This window comes from Buteo buteo, chromosome 9 (genome assembly GCF_964188355.1).
Source record: "Buteo buteo chromosome 9, bButBut1.hap1.1, whole genome shotgun sequence".
Lineage (NCBI taxonomy): Eukaryota > Metazoa > Chordata > Aves > Accipitriformes > Accipitridae > Buteo > Buteo buteo.
The window spans coordinates 20,106,010-20,127,117 of record NC_134179.1 but is presented as its reverse complement, the minus strand read 5'-3'; the positions used below and the strand labels follow the sequence as shown (position 1 = coordinate 20,127,117).

The following is a 21,108-nucleotide window of genomic DNA, read 5'->3' as shown; positions in this document are numbered from 1 at the left end:
TCCGCGCCGCCGCCCCGCCCCTCCCCTCCCCGCCCCCCGCCGCCCGCGGTGCCGGCAGCGACGAGGTGGGTACGGCGGGACCGCCGCCCCCCCCCCAGCCACCCCCCACCCCCCCCATCTCTTCCGCGGGGCGGCGTGAGGGGCCGGCGGCGGCGGGGAGGAGGAGGAGGCGGTGGCGGAGGCCCCCGGCGGCCCTGCCGCCGCCTGAGGGAGAGGCGGTGCCGCTCTCGGGCCTAACGGCTGCCCGGGGCACGCGGAGCGGGGGGCGGCCGTGGCGGCGCGGCCCGGCCCGGCCTGTCCCGTCCGGGAGCGGGGAGGAGCCGTGCGGGGAGCCCCGGGGAGGCGGGCGGCCCAGCCCGGCGGGGAGGGGAGAGGAGGGGAGGGTTGGGGGTGGCGAAACCCGGGGCGCGGCGGGTCCGCCTCTTTCATTGATGAAATTTAAATTCCTCGGGGTTTGCCTCCCGCCCGCCGGCCCGGGAGGGACTGCTCGGCTGAGGGGCCAGCGCGGCGGGCGGGCTGCTCCCAGCGGGACCGGGGCCGCCGTCTCTCCCGCCTCCCCGCAGCTGCTCGACCGCCGGCGGCGGCCAGCCTCCGCAGGGGCGCGGGGAGACAGCCTGCCCCCCCCCCGCCCCGGCCCTTCCCTTCTCTCTCCAGCCCTGGGGTAAAAAAAAACCCAAACAATTCGGTCCATATTTATAAGAGCACAGTATTTCTTTTATTAAAGAGCGAAAATGTCGTCTTTTGCGAAAGGTAAGCTGGCGTGCTTTGTAGTTATTTTTCTTTGGCTCTAGAGCTGTGTATACATAAATCTCGGCTTTTTTTATTATTATTTTTTATTTTGGTCCTTCTCGCCTTTCCAGCAGCCTGGTAGAGCGCAGGCAGCGGTAGGTGTAGCAGCCCGATCGGCAGCCGAGTTGTGACGTGCAAGGGCTTCCTCAAAGTGTTATTCGTTATTTGGCAGCAGGGCCTCCACCGGTTCAGTTCTGTTCTGCTTGGTTCGCTTACCTCGGTAGATGCGTGGCTCTTGTGTGGTACAGGCGCACGGTGAAACTGGGCAGTTGTGGCGGCAGGGCTTCTCTCCACAGCTCATGCACAGGCAGGACCTGGAGTACACAGGGGGATCTTGCAAGCACAAATCTTCCCCGCTCCACTAAGTGGTCTGTTAAAGTTGGGGGAGGAAGAGCGCTGAGGTCGAATGTCTTCAATTTTTTTCAGAGGCTTGAGTGTATTTTGGCGTTTTCTGATCCCAATAGGCTCCGGTGCTCTCCTTTGCTCTCTGCATGTGTGAACATGTGTGTACGTGGTCTGAGTTTCAGATTCCTTTATTGCAAAGCAGGGAACCAGCCCACAAGAGGTCATTTTGGGAAGAAAAATGACTTCGGTGCATTGCTGTGGCGGTTTTCTTTCCCTCCTTTCTGATATTCCTAATGATGTGTGTGTGCTTTTTGTAATGAAATCCGTGCCTGTAGGTTTCCTTGATATAAATCCATGCAGGCCTATCAACAAATGTAATGCTGCCTGTAGAAAGAACACAAGTAGGGCTTTCGCTATACGAACTTGAACGTTGCAGGCAGCTGAGGGCCTTCACAGGCTTTGGGAAGTAGCTGTCGCTTACCCAGTGGATGTCTAGAACTGTACACCGCTTGCTGTGTAAATGCATCAACTGTCTGCAAATGTCCTGTGGCACCTGGGCAAAATGCAGAGAGCTGAAGGGGGGAAGTGTTACAGCCACGTTTCTCAGCTGGCCACTCTGAAAGTTATCGGGATAAGCCCCTTCTTGCTGTGAAATACATTATGAAAATTCATTCTGAATTGTTCTTTTTAAATGGAATTGGCTTATCTCAGCCTACTGCTGAAGGTAGCCATCTTGGAGTAGCATTATTTATGAAACTGAAAGCTGGAGAAACCTATGTAAAGATCATAACCAACTTTTAAAATATTACCAAAGATTTGACAATCCGAAAAGCTTTTTAAAAAAAGCATCAGCCGTTTAAGTACTCTTTTATCAGGCCAATAGTACTAAAACACGTTGCCAATGTCAAGTGATATTTTTAGCATGAGGATCAGCTGCCCAGCTGTGTCTGACTGTAACACCTAAGCTCTTGGTGCGTGCAGCTGGCAAGAATGGCTTCCTAGGTTGCAGACTTCTGAGTTAGCTCAGGCTAATGTGCTCATCCGTTAAGGAGAGAGGGAGAGTGAGCGTATAGGTTTCACTTCACGTATGCTTCAGTCCAACATATGTTGACAAATTTTGCCTCTAGTAGTAGGAAAAGAAAAATGTTTGTAAAGGCTGAGTGGGTATGTTCAGTCCTAAAAATCAAATGAAGTAGTATTTATTAGCGTTGCACATTATAGTGTGGGTATTTAAAGAGATTTTTATGCTCGTCGGGGGTAAAAATTGCCTTGAACTTTCAGCGGAGTTGGTGGAAGTTAAGGCATTCACTCTGTACCCTCAGCACAGAGTTCAAGGATAGAACATTTAAAGTTCAGCTGCATGTTTTAACTTCCTGGCCACCCTTCTTGATTTTTGTGCAAGTAGTCTGGCTCCAAGGAGACCTAAATAATTTTCTACCCTAGGTCTTTTTGTATACTTACTTAGATTGCAAAAGTATTTGCGATTCATAACTCTCAGCCCAAAAGATTCCCAATTTTTTCATGAGAAAGGGGACTTCTTCCTTGACTTGTGCCACAACTCCCTCCTGTGCTGGGTCCTTGTATACCAAGTACCAAGGCAGTGAAGTTCTCTGTTGAGTGCGTTGATGAACAAAACTAACCAATCTTAACACCTTCTCCACTTTTAATGCATAATAAGAGGAGGGACAGCAGAAAGGAAATACATGCAAACCCCTAAGAGGTCACTGCTGTTCTGGTTTTGTGCAGTTTTCCTGAGGACATTTGTCCTTTATTTTGTTTCTGATAGCATACGAAGACCTCCTTTTTATTGGCTTGATCTGATTTATCATATTTTGGTTTTTCATATGTCAGTTATAAAGTTAGGTATCATAAACCTGCAAATACTCTGCCATATGCTGTAGTTCATGCTGTGAGGGCAGGGGGCAGGTTAGCAGTGAGAGCAGAGCACAAAAGCGTGCCAGAAATAACAGTGGGGGCAGGAGGGTTTGAGTGAAACTCTCCACGCGTCAGACACCACCACAAACTTGATTAAGAGTTGTTGTTTCTCTGCTACTTGAGGAAGCACTTTCCACTGAAGACATTAAAATAAGATATCCTGGGTGGTCATTTTTGCAAAGCCCAGTGTTTTTTGAAGCCTCAACTATTGAGTCATGCTCTTCTGTTCTGTGCTAATTTCCTGCGTGGGCTGGTCCCCCAAGAGTCTTCCACTACCTTATCCCACCCTTTTCTTCCTTCAGATGAGTGTTCAAGAATACTGGTCCCATAGAAGTGGGCTTAGGCTGAAATCTGAGGCGTTGGTTGTGAAATAGCTTGGAAGAGGCATTTCTTTTAAAAAATAATTTGGGAGTTTATGGCCACACGTACCCTTGGAAATCTCTTCCTGCAATTATTTGACACCCCTGCCTACCATCAGATTTTGAGAGGCACAATAACTGCTTTTCGTCATAGCCTTAGGGAATTTGCCTGTGGGAAGTAACTGCTTTCAGATAGGCAGTTGCACTGGCCTTTCTACTTCCTTGTTGCTGCTAGGGTGAAAAGGGAAATCAACCTTCACCCGGGCTATTAAATTTAACAGTAGCTCATGTTAAAGGACTGCAGTTGTCTTTCTGCTAGCAGTAGGCTGAGGTGCATAAATACCAGCTTCTTCCCAAAAACTGAGGGGCAGCAACACAGGAACAACTAGTACTGAGTTCGTTTGTTTGGAGCAGATGTACCGATGCTGCTGTCATGGTCTTGCTTTGGGGAGCCTTTACAGAGTGCCATGGATCCCCATCTGGTCCAAATCCGGGTGGATGTCTCTTAAGATAAATGCTTAAAAGCCTCTGCCTTGCATGTTAAAAGCAGAAAAGCTTTGAGTTGCTATTTCTCTTGGCTGCATAGTTACAGTATTCAAATTCTTACGTATGCAGAATAGATACTTTTCCTGCACCAGGCAAACACATGTTTTTATGGACTCCAGCCATGTTCTTCCACTGTCTTTCCCCAAAATAATAATAATAATAATAATGATAATAGCACTCATAATGCTCTCCCCAAGCAACCGTGCCCTGGCATGTTGAATCTGAATGAGACTGAGTGGTTGCAGTAGTTCTTAAATGGTCAACATGAAGCCTAAATATTCTTTAGTGCCAATGAAGGATGCAGCCAACAGCACTGGTAGCTTTGGTGGTCTGGGTTTCGGTAAGAAATATCCCATCTAGCTGGCTGGTCTGCGTGCTTGACACTTGATGTTTGGAAAAAGCAACGGGCTTGCTTCACTTCTCTGTGAGGATGCTGGTGATCAAATGTGTTTTAGCATTTGCTCATCAAGTTGTGGAGAATTTATAGTATTATAAAAAAACCCAACAAACCAAACTAGGACATTATTACACATTTACTTTTATGATGCCTTTTTCTTTTGATTTGTTTGTGATGTTACTTAATCTCTAAATGCTTTTATCTGGTAGACACAAGTCTTTTGGCTAATAGGAGTGAACAAGATTTTCCTACTTACATGGCAGCCTGGGAAAGTTGCTAGATGGCTCTGCCTTACTTAGCCTCAGTGTGTTTAACAGCACGAATGACAGTCTCTGTTGAATACTTGATATTTGCAGAGTTTCTTCTGAGGTCCGTTGCGTCATATTGGGAAGCTCAGATGTTTTACAGGCTGGTGAACTGTGAGAAATGGCCACTGTTGTTGCTGTAACCAAAGTCATATATTACAACATATTGCAGGGAGCACTACAAACATCTGAAAGTATCTCCTAGCAGTTGTTTCTCTGGAGTTTAAACAGTGTTCCAGTACTCATCAACCTAAAATATGTGAGTGAAAAGGCAGCACTTGCAGCAGTTTGGAATGAAAGTATTAAGCTGGTATAGACCTCATTTTTTTGTAGGAGGAAGTGCTTCCTAATGAAGAGCTGTCTGTGTTGTAACATATTTGACCTGCAAAGATACGCTTAACAGGCTTTCAACTATTACCTGTTTTTACTACTAAATGTAGCATTTGATTAAAAAAAAGAACCTATTGTTCATTGTACTGTTCATCTTGAGCTGGCGTTTCCCCTGTGTTGCACTACATACAGTATGTGCACTGCAGCACTTGTCTGGGTTTTTTTGGTTTTGTTTTTTTTTTTCCTCCCCTACCTGCAAAACAGTGCAGTCAGGAAAATGGCTTCTGTGGGCTTCAAAGCAAGGATTAGATACTGTCACTGAGTCTGAAGCTGTGGAATACTTTGCTTAAAAAAATAAAATAAAATCGAACTTGTATTAAAATGAACTGCCTCTGGCTTTCTTAGACATTCTCAATAGAATAACCTTTTAATGCATGTTCTAAATAAGTAAACTTTAAACGCAGGTTCCTCTTCTAACAATATTTTCTGGCAGTATCACTCTGTTTACTTGCAAAGTTTCCGCCTGTCCCTTTTTGCACTAGTATTCAGGGTGTTTCTAAAATCATAGCTAGATTTGGCAATACATCACTGTCTGTATTACAGAGAAGTGATTACTCAAGAAATTGGGCAGAAATTAAATTAACTGAGATCTTTAGAGAACATACTCAGAATGTCTTTTGAGAATGCACTTGCTTCAAATGCTTTCTGTTGGAAAATAAAGTCAAGTTATCTCCTGTTTCTTTCTGTGATGTGGACTTTATAGAACATTTGTGTATTTACTCTTTTTCACATTTATGGAGCTTATCCCTTTCAAAAACAAAACAAATGCTGAAGTGATAGACAGATGAATTTCCTAGGTTGCTTAGTAACTGAAGTGCATGCTGTAGTGTGAAAATACTCATACGATAAAGTAAGGGAATATTTACTGGAACAAGCTGAAGATGGTGTGAAAACGCACTGTATAAATAATTAAAGCATATGTTTTTATTTGCTTGTGTGAACAGAAGGATACCCTCGATCACAATGTTCTACCGAAAATAATTTTTTGTAGTGAAAAGCTTTTTCACACTTTTACTTGCTAAAGTGTGTTGATGCAGTAGGATGTAAATTCTTTGGCTGTCTAGCAAAAAAGTGTACTGCTGTGGATTTTTGGACACTTCTTGAGATGGATCATTGGTCTTTTGGGACTCTTTTGAGTTTTGAGAGAAGGGTTGTTGTTCTGTGGCCCCGGTTTAAGGTCTGTTCTCCAAGTTACTAAGAACAAAACCTTTACATTCTTGGAGTGCTAGCACAGTAATAAAATAAAACTAGATTATATGAGTTTATTAATTTTTAAAAGAAAATTGAAGGCTATTTGTAATCTAAATAAGCTAGTTTTCTTCTTTTTCCTTTAACCTGTGTTTTTATTTTTATTTAAGATTTCAGCAAAGCAATGTCTCAAGCTGGCACTTCACAGTTTCAGGAAGTCATTCGACAAGAGCTGGAGTATTCAATGAAAGTAGAACTTGATAAGATACTTGCGACTGCACCTTCAAATGAGCTAGAGGTAAGGAGCATGATGTGGACGCAACTCAGAGAATAGAAACTAGATGCAGGAAATTGAGGCAAATGTTATACAGGGAGACAAATCACAGAATACCATGATCCTTATTTTTAGGACATGTTCTGACCCCGTGTGGAAGAGTAGCCTGGATACAATGTCAGTAGGAGACTTTCAGTTCCATATAAACTGGGTGACAGAGTTGTTATTAAATGTTTAATCATCTTTAGTTATTAAAGGTTCTATGTAATCTTTAATGGATTACAGAAAGGGAAGGTAAAGCTGTTATCCTAAAGATTGGGCCAAATTCTAATGGTTTTGACTAAAGACTTGTCTTTAAGGTATCCAAGTTGGTTTTGTACCTTGAGTTTTAGTGGAAATGAGCTTTTGGTACCTTTTAGAATTTTACTTAAACTTTAGCATGTCTACTTAAGAGCTGATAAAATTATTCTTGTGAATAGATTGTACATGAAGTTTGTAGAACCGCTTCCATGATTGAATAGGTATGCATTAAATACTAGAATTAGCTAATGCATTTCTTCTTTGTAGCACGCTAAAAAGGACCTGGAAGGATTTAAGAAGCTATTTCATAGATTCCTACAAGAAAAGGGACCATCTGTGGACTGGGGGAAGATTCAAAGACCTCCAGAAGATTCTGTAAGTTCCAATGAAGTGACAGTCTGTAAGGAACATAAAACTGATAATTGCTACTTGTAGCAAATAATAGGCTGCCCAGGAAAGTGGTTGAGTCACCATCCCTGGAGATATTAAAAAAGCGCATAGACAGGGTACTCCATAACATGGTTTAGTGGGCATGGATGATGGTTGGACTCTATCTCGAAGGTCTTTTCCAACCTAAATGATTCTATGATTCTATGTAGTTGCTCCTAGAATGGATATATCTGCCATGGTTCTGTAAAATCACATAGGACAACACTTTGGGTTCTAACTGAAAAATAATTATTTATTGACATATGTTGAATGTGTTCCTGAACATCAGGTCCTGCTTAACGTATGTGTCAAGTTTGTTGGTGTTATTTTGTTAGCTATTCTTTGAGCAGGGGAACAAAATGGGACAGATGCCATCTTACCATTTGGTACCTTCTCTGGAGTAAATGGTAACTTGTGTTAGAGGGGAAGTTGATAGGACCTTTGTTGTTCCCATTTCCCTCCTGCCTGTTAAAGAAGGTTGCACATCTTGGATGAGACTGTTTCCAGCAATCCATTCTGCTAAATAATTTGAAAGGGACATATGGTAAGTGGGCTGGGTTATATAGCTCGTTTAGCAACTTCTGTAATCTACAGCAGCTCAGTAAAAGCGACTCTGAAGTAGAAGCGAATCTGAAACAAGTAGTTGACTGTGGGGTTTTTTCGAGTGTAATTTTCTAATGTCATCTAAGTTGTTATAACCTGCCACTTGAGCTGCTGCTGAAAAAGCACTAAATATTTTTTTCAGCACTGTTTAGTACTGAAATAAATACTTCCTATTAAACCTAATCTCATTTTATTGATTCATCTGTGGCCTTAGGCTGTCTTTTGACTCTTGCATAACTAACGGTGTAGTTGTACTACAAACTCTTGCTTTTCCCAGTGTAGTGATCTTGGCATATTGCAGGACTTCTGTGTCCTTACACATTTGTGGTTTCTCTTAGCCTCTCTGTGGTGATTCAATTGAGGCTCTGTTTCTAACTGAAAGGCAGGCTGTCCAGTTACTTCCAGAACAGATGCACTGCTGCTCTCTAAAGCGTTGAAGAATGATGCTGTTTTAGAGCAAGTATAGGGTTTTTCCAAGGTTGAGTGTTTTCTTTTAACGTCAAAACCATGTGAAGTCTCTTTCTGTCTTCTGTACTGTAATACTGAATGCAGTGTTGCTTTAGGGAGAAAAATCTACCTTCAGTAAAGAGGTCAAGGTGAGAAATTGGAGTTCTGGATGACATGACTTACAAGGAAGGCTGAAGAAAAGGGGGTTGCTTTTAGTCTAGAAGGGGTGAGACTCTGGGGAGTGATAAGTCTTTTAAATATGTAAAAAGGTAGTTACAACAATGGAAGGAGTAAACTGTTCTCTGTGTCAAGATAAGGCCTGGGATTAAATTACAGCAATTTGATGCGAGTGAATGGGTTGCTTCATGGAGAGGGAGAGCTATTGTCTATTTTTAAAGTTTTGCACATCTTCAGTGAAAAAACTTTCAAGTTCTGTAAAGGACTGAAAATTACCAGGTAGGAAGTTGGGAGGAAATGTCAAACAGGAGGGTTATGATAAGACACTAAAATAGACTGATGGGAGATTCCCAGGCAGGGCAAGCTGTTAAAAAAGAGCTTGGGCAAAGGTCTAACTTAAGGTCACAGAGGGCTGAAAGGAGGGCATGATTAGAAAGAGTATCTTTCTTCTTCCTTATGGGCTGTACTGTCTCATTCTTAAATGTGTCCCTTAGCTATGTAGCAACTTTTGACAAGAGGGAGAGAAAGGTAAGAATCCTGCAAAATCAGGTCACTTTGGGTCAGCTGAGATGCATGCATGTTCTTAAATGAAATTTTGCTTCCTAGCATGTACTCCAAATCAAATAATCATACTTGGTAAAGGTCACAGAAGAAAGCTAGGGAAAAATACCCATAAACAAACTTCCTTCCATGCCTTCTTCACTTCATAATAAATATCTCTTTCTTTAGGATTTATTAGATGATTCTTAGACTTCCTGATCTGACAGGAGGTGGGTTGAGTGCTCTCAAAAACTGAAAGCAAACTTAACATTCTTGAGTTTTTTTCTTTCTTTTCTTTTATTGCTGATCATGAGTTCTATGTCCCCACTCTCCTCAAACCCTGCTTGTAGTTACCCTGCCTCCACCACCTTTTTAATATGTCAGTCATGTAGGGGACATACCATGGAAAGATAAATGTGTCTTACATTAAACCCTTTTCAAGTGACCTGTAGTATAACTTCTCCCAAATTGTTCTTTGCTGAGGGGTATGACTTGTGGAATTATTAGATAAAAGTTGATTTCTTAAAGACCAGAATTACAGAATTATTAGTCTAGCTAGTATAGGTAAGAACAGTATGAGCTTTTAGAAGGGGTAAAGAGTGACAATTGTAGAAGGGCTTCAGAATAAAGACTGCACTACTGAGTTCTTTGGGACAAGTATCCATCTGTGAATATGTGCAGATTTTCTCTGAGTGCTTCTGTTCAGTTCCAGTTGAGTTTTCTTTTCCTAGTTATAAAACCACACAGTGTACTCTCCTCCTGGTCTTGTTAGAACAACACAGAGGTTGGCACACACAAGACTCATTGGGAAAGTTGGTTAGTAATCTTGCAAGTAATTTATAATTGCCTGTATGGACAACATTGTTTTATGAGGTGGTGGTGATGGTGGTGGGCTGCTTGGCTGCTTTTGAGAATCTTGCACTACAAGTATCATGGCCTAGAAAGTAACGACTTATTCTCCCCAGTGTGAATTTATTTGCCTGTGATTGTTTTGGAGAATTAGTTTGGTGCTTGATTGGCCCAAAGCACTGAGAATTTTGGCAAGTGTAATCTTCAGCTGATACCTAGTAGAGCTCTAAGTATCTGTTTAGGTATATATGTACGTGTGTGTGTGTATACATACAGATGTACGCGTGTGTGTATATCTAAAAAAAAAGCGCCCCAAAAATGTGCCAAAATGTGTGGTGGTTGGGGTTTTTTTGTTTGTTAATTTTTAACAGCTTTAAAAAGTTCATGAATAGTTTATTGCATTTATAGGCTTTGCCTTTTAATTTTCTGTTTTACGTAAGCTACTTCTGACTTTCAGTTTAGGTTGCAAAGGTGTTTCAGGCTTTTGCCCAATGTCATGGGACTGTACTATGTAGGAGTGGAATTTCTGATCAGACTTCCATGGATCATCTAATGTGTTATCTGTTGTACTTGTTCTTTGAATGTAGCTTTCTGTTCTTTCCTGAAGCATCTACTGACAAGTAAAGGCTCCTGTCAGTAAATTGAAACAGAAATGATTGTCTTGTCATGTTCCTCTCTTTTTCTCTGCAATGGGAGATTTCATCCCTGACCTCCATGTTTTCAGTGTAACAACTAATACCAATGGGTAAGCAACTTGTAAGCTCCAGATGACAATAACAGAAGATTGAACCCATTTCACTCTATATTGGTAAACCTCTGACTTGTTTTTTCCTTCCAGATGCTTTGCTTTCATATGTCCAAAGGCTTACAGTGGTAGCTAGCGTAGTTAGGACCCAGTCTTCAGAGAAGGAAGTATACTTAGAGTGCCAGTTAACGAGGAGGGGAGGTAAAGAATGTGGACATGGCAACTGTAGTTTAATCCTGTTGATATAGATTGCAGCGATCTGTTTGTTTGAATTGGAAGCAATAGCAAAGTCCTGCTGGGAGGCCTCTGAGACAACTGCCGTGATCAAGCTAACTGCAGAATAGCAATGCAAAACCTATTTTTGGATGTAAAGAGAGCATCCAAAGCAATGCGAGTGTGAAAAGAGCTTGTCTATTAGGGTTTTTTTTTTCACAGTGGTCAGATTCTTGTCTGCAGCTCAGGTTGTCATCTTAATGAACTATATCATGAAGGAAAAGAAAGAATGTCATGCTCTTACTTAAAAGCAAAACGTCTTCCTTATCTTCAACTCTGGAAACTAGTTTTAAAGGTTCACTTGGTGCTGTTTCTAAAACTGTCCCTTGGTGCTGAGTAAATGTTTCGTTGTTGTTCTGTAAGTACCTATTGACTAATATGGGTGTATTCCTTTCCAGCCTACCCACGATGACAGCCCTGATGTTCATTTTGTCTGTCTCTGACAAATTCTTGCAAACTTCCTTGCAGTAGGAGTATGCTTCTGAAATCTGTTAGTCAAACTCCCAATGTTGCCTCATGCAAACTGTTATGAAAATCACTTCTGTGACGTTGTCTGTAAAGAAGCTAGATATGTCATCTTAGAACAATCTCAAACCACAGTTTTGAGACGTCTCAAATGAGTAACACTATAGTCATGCATCTGTAAGCCATGTCACTCCTGCCCGTTTTTGTTCCTGAAGTATTTCCCCATCAGCAGTTACTTGTCAAGTCCACTGTTCCAAATCCTTAGAGCAAGAATTGATTTTTATTACTGTGGAGCACTTCTTACACTTGTGTATATGCTCATCGGTGATGAGGTAGTTCTGCATATTAGTGCCTACAGATGATTGGAACTGCTAGATGATAGCACTGGCATCCAGCAGTCCTGATGCTGCAACGATCCTGCTTGAATTTGAGTTCTTGACATTTGTTATTCTCTGAATTAAAGACCCTTCAAAATCCAGGGCTTCATTGCCAAGTTGTCATTTCCAATGCCTGTGCCAGAAGAAACTGAAATATTTAGTGAGGCTGAGTTATAAATTTTGTGTTGTAGCTGATGCAACATCCAATGAACTAAGTCCTTGATGGAGGGCCTGGATCGAACTGTTAACTTCATCAGGATTTTACTCTGAGCTTTCTGCATAAGCTAGTTTCAGGCATGGTAGTGAAGACATGAAAGGGTAGTTGGCACTTCAGCAAAAGCAAATGATTTGAGGCAGTCTGGCCCTGAACTGAGGGGCAGACTTTCTTCTTTTTGGAGAACTATATTGTGAGTGATGCAAGAAGAACGTAGTAAGAATTGAAAGTTGAAATAATTTTTTTGGCTGTTTAGATGGTGTCTGAACATCGTGGGTGTGACTCACATCTCACTCAGCTAAAGCTCAAACCTAAATGTTTTAAATCCATTTGCAGTCTAATGGAGTGGTATTGACCTTAGAGCGGATGGGAGGTAGTAAATGTCTGAGTGTAAATCTCTGTAGATCCTGCTGGTAGTGAATCCTCATTAAGCTTTCTGATATACTTTCAGTATGTTAAAATCAGTGTTTATCATCTCTTTGTTAATGAGAAGAGTGGTGTTTTTTCAAGGTGTCTACCCAGCCTGAACACAATCTCTGTTGTTGACAAAACACAGCAAGATTCTGCTTTTTGCACACTTCTGTTCCTGAAAAGTTCTAGGAACTTTGGAAAGAAGTTCCCACGTCTGTCCTCTGTGAAATGGCAGTGATTGTGTTACTGCTTGCTGCCTGAGCCATGATAACTCCACGTGGAGTGATCTTATCTTTAAATATATACCATAAGCTTTCCAGATCCTGCGTAAGGCAGAATTTCCCTAATGTGACGGATCTGCTCTAATCTGCTGCCTGTGGTGTACTGGAATGCTGGAACTGTGCAAACTCTCCTCTCTACCCCTGCATATCTGAGTAAGAAATATGACTCTTGTTCCAGTGCAATGTGAATTTTCATTTGAACCCCAGCCTGACTTGCCCAAAGCAAACACTGTTCCAAAAACTACTCTGTATGTATTTGGTTTTGGAAATCAGCTGTGGATCTTACACACCCCTTACAGAACTACAATAATTTTCTTGCTGCTAGAATATGCACAGCACTGAAACACCAAGGCTTTTCTTCAAAAGAAAATCTCTAGAAGGGCAGGCTAAAGAATAATTGTATTGATTTTGCTCTAAGAGTTTTGGCACGATACCTATCATTGCATTGTTGCCTTTGTTTTTTTTTACTTAGGTGCTTTGGATTAGGGGATGAGCAATGCCTAATGCAAGGCACACTTTCATTACAAGCGTGATTTTGCTCTCCACTAGCCCCAAATGTGGCCTATACTCTGTTTTTAGACTTGTAGGATATAGCTGTCAGCAAGGTAGAAGACTTTCTGCAAGGTTTAATGTGAGCTGGATGAACACATCCTGAAAATAGCAGGATAAGAACTAGGAACTTTCTTCCACTTTGTAGCATGCTATTGGGTGAGATGAATTATTATATTGGACTAGTAGTTGGAATAAAAATTGGTTTAGACTGAGTCAAAGAACAAACCTTTTGCCAGGAATGTTGCCTCTGACAACCTCAGAGCAAAGTATCAAAAAAAAAAAAATCTGCTGTGAGTTTAAGCTGCCCAGGGAAGAGGATTTTTGTCCTGCATGCAGGGCCTGTGTTCTTAAATTGTGGCCTGACTGAAGGGGGTCATCTTACTGGGGAATTGAGTTAGATGCCTCACAAGGAGACCCCCTTTCCTTCTGCAGGACAAGAGGAGGGTTGTGGTAAGTGGTATAACTGGCCTGACTTCTTCCTTACCCCTCTTTGCCATAGAGTCAGTTCACCCTACCTGGAAGAGTAGACAGGGACATCTTTTCATCTGTATGAAGCTGATTGTGACTGGTGTCACAAAGTCTATAGAAGTCCTCAAGAAAAGAGGTTATTGTAGTAACAAATTGGGTTATTTGTATTGTAACAAATCAGATTATTGTAGACTCATTTTGCAAATGTTCTTTAGTGTTGTAAATCATATAAATAAATAATGGGTATTATTGCTGAATTTTAAGTTTTGAAGGTTTTTAGGAGAAAGAAATTTCCTTCCAGATATCTGACTGCTGGTTTTTATGTTTGTTTTTACAGATCCAGCCTTATGAGAAGATAAAGGCCAGAGGACTGCCCGATAACATTGCTTCTGTCTTGAACAAGCTGGTGGTTGTGAAACTAAATGGCGGCTTGGGCACAAGCATGGGTTGTAAAGGCCCCAAAAGTCTTATCGGGGTGCGGAATGAGAACACCTTCTTGGATCTGACAGTTCAGCAGATTGAGGTAACTTTTGGTGGGCTTTTCTTTCTACATTGCAGGAAGCAAGACACACTGAGCTTCTCCTGTAGGGCCCTTTAACAGAGATCACAGTGGAGGCTTGCCAAAAGGAAGAGGAGAGGGAAATGAGTTCTGGTCATGGTGCTAGTGGTGAAGTGGAGAATTGTTTTGGAAAGAATAGGCATGAAAGAGACAGTGCAGTTGGCAATTGAACTCTGTCCAATCCACACATGTTAGCACATGTGTAACTCAGCCTGTGCACACCAACCCAGACAGTGGTGACTGTGTCCTGAAACACAAGCAATCAAATTGTAAAGCTGGCTTGGCATGGCTAACTCCTGGGCTTGTTTCTGACTCCTCCAGGTGCAAGCTTAAGTTTAGCTTTTTAAAAGTTTTTTTTATGTGCATTAGAACAAAGCTTTTTGCAGCAGCTCCAAGTTCCTTGTTGAATTAAAACTCTCATGCTGAAAGTGATTGCTGGCATTTTCCTCTGAAGAAAGAAAAGTAAAATAAAATAACAGCTGGTGGTGCTGAGAGAGGACATTTCAACTTATGTTTTTAATGCAGAATATTCCTCTTACAGCAGATAATTAAGATGGTCATTAGAGTTGGAAATTGGGTGTGCCTGTTCCATAGTTTCTGGACCTCCAACAATTTTTGCCTCAGTGTGGTGTTTGTTTGGAGTGACTCTCCCATGTGTGTTAGTTCTATAGCAGACTTAAATTTATATCCAACTAATGCAGTCCTAATCCTTCGGTGTTGCGGGCGCTTTCTCAAAAGGGTCATTGTGGAAGTCTCAGACTCCACCAGAGGGTAATGATCCCAAACACTCCCCAGCAGACGAGGGTGATCTGATACACAAAGCCTAAAACTCACTGAAGTATCTTTTTTTTCTGCACACTCTATTTTTGGTGGAACGCTGTCATGTTTTCTGATTTTTGTCTTTGCTGTGCTGTGTGCATGGAAATGCTCTTGTGTATTTCAGCTCCTTTCTATAGATTCCCAAATAATTAACATGGTGACATTTCATTCATTATGTACTCTTGATACTATTGTCCATCTCATATACTGCCAAGAAGGCTCAAAAGTGCTTACTGTGCAGAGAAGGTTTTGAAACTTCATCCTGACAGACTTTAATAATTTGAGGGAAAACATGCCTTTTGTAATCAATAGTAGCCTGAAATTTAAAATAATCATTTTGTGGTTTCGTGCTTTTCAAATTTTAAATCTTGATGCAGATTTAAAAACAAAGATTGATTGTATCTTAATGTGGGCCTTATCTTTACTACTTACAAGGATTTGTTTTCCTTTACCTGATTTATTATTCTTTCATCTCTCTTTTATCTCATGCATTTATTATTTCCAGTCTGTTTTATCTAATCTCTTTCTCCCAAAATCTTAGGTGTCAGGAGTTAAAGCTAATAATACATGCTGAATTTACCATTTCTTTCCAATCTCAGCATTTAAACAAATCCTACAACACTGATGTTCCTCTTGTTCTCATGAATTCCTTCAACACTGATGACGACACAAAGAAAATCTTGCAGAAATACAGTCACAGCCGTGTGAAGATATATACTTTTAATCAAAGCAGGTATCAAAAAACTTCTCTACTTGGGGTGAAAGGAAAAACTAGCTTGTGTTTCTCCATACTCCAAATGGTGTGGGTTTTTAGTCTCAGATTTGAGGTAGCAATAGTGTCTTCTGTACCCATGTTCAGTCTCTATTTTGGGCCTCTTTGAAAGACTGAAACATCAGGGTGTTAAGCAGAGCCAAAGGCAATGTATTAAAATTAAGGAGGGGGGGTGTGGGACATAGTTTCTAAGAAATGTGTGAATAATGGTTTACTGGATGCTGGTCACTTGATTCCTGAATTTGCTTTTAGGGTACCTGGGCTCTGGAGGGAGACAGAACATGGCTTCCTTATCAAGAACAAACTCTAATCTATAGTGGCTGATGATGTCAGAGGCGTGCCTGGCATGCTTTGAACCTGCATGTCAGAGGGAAGCTGTTCAGCAGCACAGTCCGAGAACTGTGGCTTTAGATCCTTGAATGAGAGATTGTGTGCTCTAGCTTCTTAGTGATAGCTCAGTATTTGGATGGGTCTTTCAATTCAGAGTACTTATACTAACCTAGAAAGCACACCTTCAAAAGCTGTATGAAAAAGCCCAGGTAGTTGCACCTTTACTGTTGTACTTTTATTTTTCTTTATGCTAGTCTGACATTGGTGAGAACTCAACAAAACCCACTGTCTTCCAGGTATCCTAGAATTAACAAGGAAACTCTGCTGCCAATAGCCAAGGATGTATCTTACTCAGGAGAGAATACAGAGTGCTGGTATCCCCCAGGCCACGGAGATATCTATGCCAGTTTCTATAACTCTGGTCTGCTGGATAACCTTATCGGAGAGGGGAAGGAATATATTTTTGTATCCAATATAGATAACTTGGGTGCCACTGTGGACCTTTACATTCTTAATCATCTTATGAACCCACCCAATGGAAAACGTTGTGAATTTGTCATGGAAGTCACAAACAAAACCAGGGCAGATGTGAAGGTAAAAGGAAATAGTTGTGCAAGTCTGTCTGAATGCCTGGCATGTTGGTGAAGATCTCAGCGTCTTCTCTCTTCTGTATGCATAAAACATTAAATCTTCATATAGCTATTTTAGGCACCATTTAATACATCAGCTGTGATCTAATTTGAGATGCACAAAATCAGCAAGTTTATGAAGTTCTAATTCATGGAACAAATTGGATCTAGGTTCTGGGCAACAGCAGACAAGGACAGCCTGGATTTGACTGATTGCTGAAAACACAAGTGATTTCTGCAGGGGGCAGGTCACAACCCCCATACCTTCTCCAAACTGTCATTTACACAGGGGAAAAGTTTGGAGATACTTTAGGGCGGGATACAGCAGTGGTATCTCTATTAACTGAAAACTGCCTAAGCTACTTACCCAGCTGCCAAGGTGTGCATTGCACAACTGAGCTTGGGGTGGCTGCCAGTCTGCTCCTGCCGTAGCTGCTTGACTTCGTACAAAGTCCAGGTTTAACAACTTGACAGGTGTTTATGGCACGTATCAAATGCTTCTAGCATGCAGTAATTTGTCCTGTCCTTTGCCTCTATTCTTTTAAATGTGAGGATGGGGAGGAAACGTGATGTTTTCTGTACTCATTAGATATTAAGAAAGCTCTGACTTAGTTCTATAAAACCAGAAATGTGCTGTAAGAATTCAGTTCAGGTTACTGAAGTACCACTTGTTTCTCCAGTAAGTGCCACAAATACAGAACTATTAGATTTAACTTAGATTTTGCTCTGTAATCTGGCAAAGTACTGCTGAAGGTGATTTTTGACAATGGCAGCACTTGCAAAAGATTCTCAACAACTTTCACTAAAAGAATTAACTGTCTTGGAGTGCTGAAACACGATCGTTTGACAGTTCTGACTGTACTTTAAACACACTCTATATTTAGTAACCTGGTAGCTGAACACAAGCAACATGTTTTCACTGAGGTTCAACTTTAAATGCCAACAAAGCAGTGCATCTGTTTGGGGTGAGGGGGGCGTTTCTGTGGCATCTCGTGAACAGGACTTAAAACATTTTCTTTGACCCTTGCAGGGTGGCACGCTTACGCAATACGAAAACAAGCTGAGGCTGGTGGAGATAGCTCAGGTCCCAAAAGCACACGTGGATGAATTCAAGTCCGTGTCAAAATTCAAAATATTCAATACCAACAATTTGTGGATTGCTCTGTCTGCAATTAAAAGGCTGCAAGAAAAGAACGCTATTGACATGGAGATCATTGTTAACCCAAAGGTAATCAGCTAGGAAGAGTTTAGAGGAAACGGACTCAAAAGAACTGTTAGTTTCTAGGTAATGGAACAGGGACTGCTGCCTTCAAAAAGGAGCTGGTCTGCTGGTAACTGCAGAGCTGACTTAGGCTTATCTCTAGTTCTGAGTGCTGTTACCTGCTGGTTGTGTTTACATGAGTTTTCTCTTCCAGACTCTGGATGGAGGCTTGAATGTTATCCAGTTGGAGACTGCAGTTGGTGCTGCTATTAAGAGTTTTGAGAACTCTCTGGGGATAAATGTACCTCGTAGTCGTTTTCTGCCTGTTAAGACCACGTCAGATCTCTTGCTTGTGATGTCTAATTTGTATAGCCTTAATGCTGGATCTCTAACGATGAGCGAGAAGCGTGAATTTCCAACAGTGCCTCTTGTCAAACTGGGAAGTTCTTTCACAAAGGTAAACTCTATAACTATACTTTGTTTTTATCTCTGAATAAAAATACAGTCCGTAGCAATAAATAAGTTAAAAGTGAGGTTTACTTCATCTACCTCTGCCCTTCTGGTATTCCCTTTTGCTCTTTGTAAAGAACTGTTAGGCTGTTAGAATACAAACTACGTATTTAACATGTGTGCATAATGTCATACTGCTGTTGGGTGCTCCTTTACCCCATCAGCTGAGGAAACAGAAGGTGAATTGGGTTGTGTGCTCTCTAGAGCTCGCGCAACTTTGGTGGGATACTGCCCTTACTGTTTCTTGTAGTTATCCCTGACAGAAATAACAATACCGTGTTGCTTTCAAAGTAGCAACTCTTACATGAAGTCAGATGTAGATTCTAGAAAGGTCCCTGAAAGGAGTTTCCAAGAAGCTCCCACATGTCTTAATCCACAGCTGGATTTAAAACTGTCTCTATTCTTTCCTCTCTGCAAAAGGTTCAAGATTACCTGCGGCGGTTTGAAAGTATTCCAGATATGCTGGAGCTGGATCATCTCACGGTTTCAGGTGATGTTACATTTGGGAAGAATGTTTCATTAAAGGTGAGTGTGTAATTGGGATGCTCCTGCAATAAATGTGACTGATCTCTGCTCCTTGTTAATTGATCCTGCCTAAGTCAGTGCCTTTTTATGCACAGTCCATGGAAGCACTCCTAGGAATTAAGTAACTGGCCCAGGGACTCCAGAGGCCAAGACTGAACAGTGACCCTTATGGAGTGCAAGGTGTTACTGCTATAGCTGCTTCTCTGTATAGTCCCCGGGAGAGCAGAGCTTTATCCACAAACCTTGAAAACACCACAGACTGCATGAATCTGTGTTCAAAATGATGCTTACATCTTTGTCCTTCAGCTTTACAAGGCATGTACCACCTCACCTCCCAGGCTGGCTTTACAGCCACAGGCCCCTTCTCATCAATTTGGTGTTCTTGATTTATTAGTAAACATTGAAACTGAGCAAGTTATTTTCTCTCTCAAATTCTTCCTTAGAATCTGGCCAATCCCAGCAGAACATTGTCATGGTCCTGTCAGTCTAGGGCAGTTTAGCTGCTGATGCAGATTGGTGCAAGGTGGGGCTGCAACAACCACACTCGACCTGGCTTAGGCCATTATCGGACTGTACACTCACACACGTGTATGCGTGCCCAGCTCTTTCTGTGTATTTGCCTTACAGCTGTAATGGTGAGCTGTGCCACGACATACTGATGTGGGTAACATTTTTCCACCTAAAAGCAAGCACACTGGTAAGAGCACTTACAGCAAGTATGTATCTTCAAAGAAGGCATCAGCTGTGCTTGTAAGGTGATAGTATCTAGTATGCTGGTAATTACAGTGTTTCCAATATTGCTTGTTGAAAACCTTTGTTGTGGGGGGCATGGAAAAAAGTCTGTGCAGAAACAATACCACTAAATGCATTCAGGATCTGGCTGCATTACAGCTGATGCCTAACCCATCCTCCAGACAACTCTACTCTTGCTCATTCCAAGACAAGAGTTAATACAAAGTTTCTAATTGCTTGTTTTCTCTTCTGTAAATCCAGGGAACAGTTATCATCATTGCAAATCACGGCGACAGAATTGACATCCCAGCTGGAGCCCTACTAGAGAACAAAATCGTATCTGGCAATCTTCGGATCCTGGACCACTGAGTCAGGGAAAGGGCACGGCCGGTTCTGTAGACTGCTGTGCTAAACCAGCCTCGTACTGGAAGAACCTTTTAAGCATTAGAAATATAAGTACACAGAGGGCCTATGCTTTGTCATCTTCACAGTACCCTGCAGTATTAATTTAAAATTAATTTCTCTTGCTTATCTTTTTAAGCAGACACATAGCGCAATGGATGTGCGTAAGTAATGCTTCAGTCCTTAAAGAGATTCTGTAACTCAGTTAATATAACCTTGAAGTGCAATACTGTTTGTCTTGCGGTAAGATGGACAGATCTTCTTTGATAAGAAGTTAAAAGAGGCTTGCCTCTAACATTTAGTAGTTTTGAATTGCTTGTAACTGCAGAAATAAAGCTGTGAAGCAATACATGTGGGACAACATGGTTAGCTACTCATGTGACTTTTTATGAAGTATAAGTGCAGGCACAGTTGAAAACCAAAAGTTTCACTACTGCTGAATGGGCTGTTAAAAACCCTGTATTTCATGTGCTCACAACTCTCCCCACCTATAGCCCTCTTTACCCCCACAAACTACAAGTGGGATGTCCTATCCCAATTGTATGTCAAATACTGGGGTAAGGCTGTCAATACCTCCATTTCTGTATTGTGAGTAGGAATCGTTAGTGTTCCAAACTCGCCCAAAGAATCTAATACTTGAGAAAAATGCCTCAGTATCCACATGTGGTGTTTGCTCTTTCACATCCCATTTAAGACTGGATCTCCTGTTAATATCTTAAATCCTTGAGCTGCCCTCTTTTTTCCATAAATGGATCATGTTGACTACACCTGTGTTCATATTGTCACAGCCATGTATGTTAATTCATCTTCTCTTGAGTAATTTCTAAATTTGTACAGGAATTGAAATCCCTGTCCTGATCACTATTGATTTCTTAATGTTTCTCTTGTATTTACATGCAGACAACTTTATTTTGTAAGCTTAGTATAACACTGGTATGTATCATTAAAGAAGTTGGTCTTTAAAAACAAC

General features: G+C 41.5%; 1 protein-coding gene across 2 annotated transcripts; it reads left to right on the top strand.

The window, feature by feature from the left end:
- UGP2 (UDP-glucose pyrophosphorylase 2) lies at window positions 1-21,107 on the top strand. Of its 2 annotated transcripts, none has more exons than XM_075035581.1 (10): window positions 1-65; window positions 6,425-6,552; window positions 7,096-7,203; window positions 13,997-14,182; window positions 15,637-15,770; window positions 16,436-16,733; window positions 17,799-17,996; window positions 18,184-18,426; window positions 18,900-19,004; window positions 19,998-21,107. In XM_075035581.1, the coding sequence occupies exons 2-10, from the start codon at window positions 6,439-6,441 to the stop codon at window positions 20,103-20,105; spliced, it is 1,494 nt and encodes a 497-aa protein (XP_074891682.1). In that variant the 5' UTR covers window positions 1-65; window positions 6,425-6,438; the 3' UTR covers window positions 20,106-21,107. The 2 variants fall into 2 exon arrangements, with proteins under 2 accessions (XP_074891682.1, XP_074891681.1); XM_075035580.1 differs by lacking the exon at window positions 1-65 and adding an exon at window positions 452-750.
- Window position 21,108: the final 1 nt, after the last annotated feature.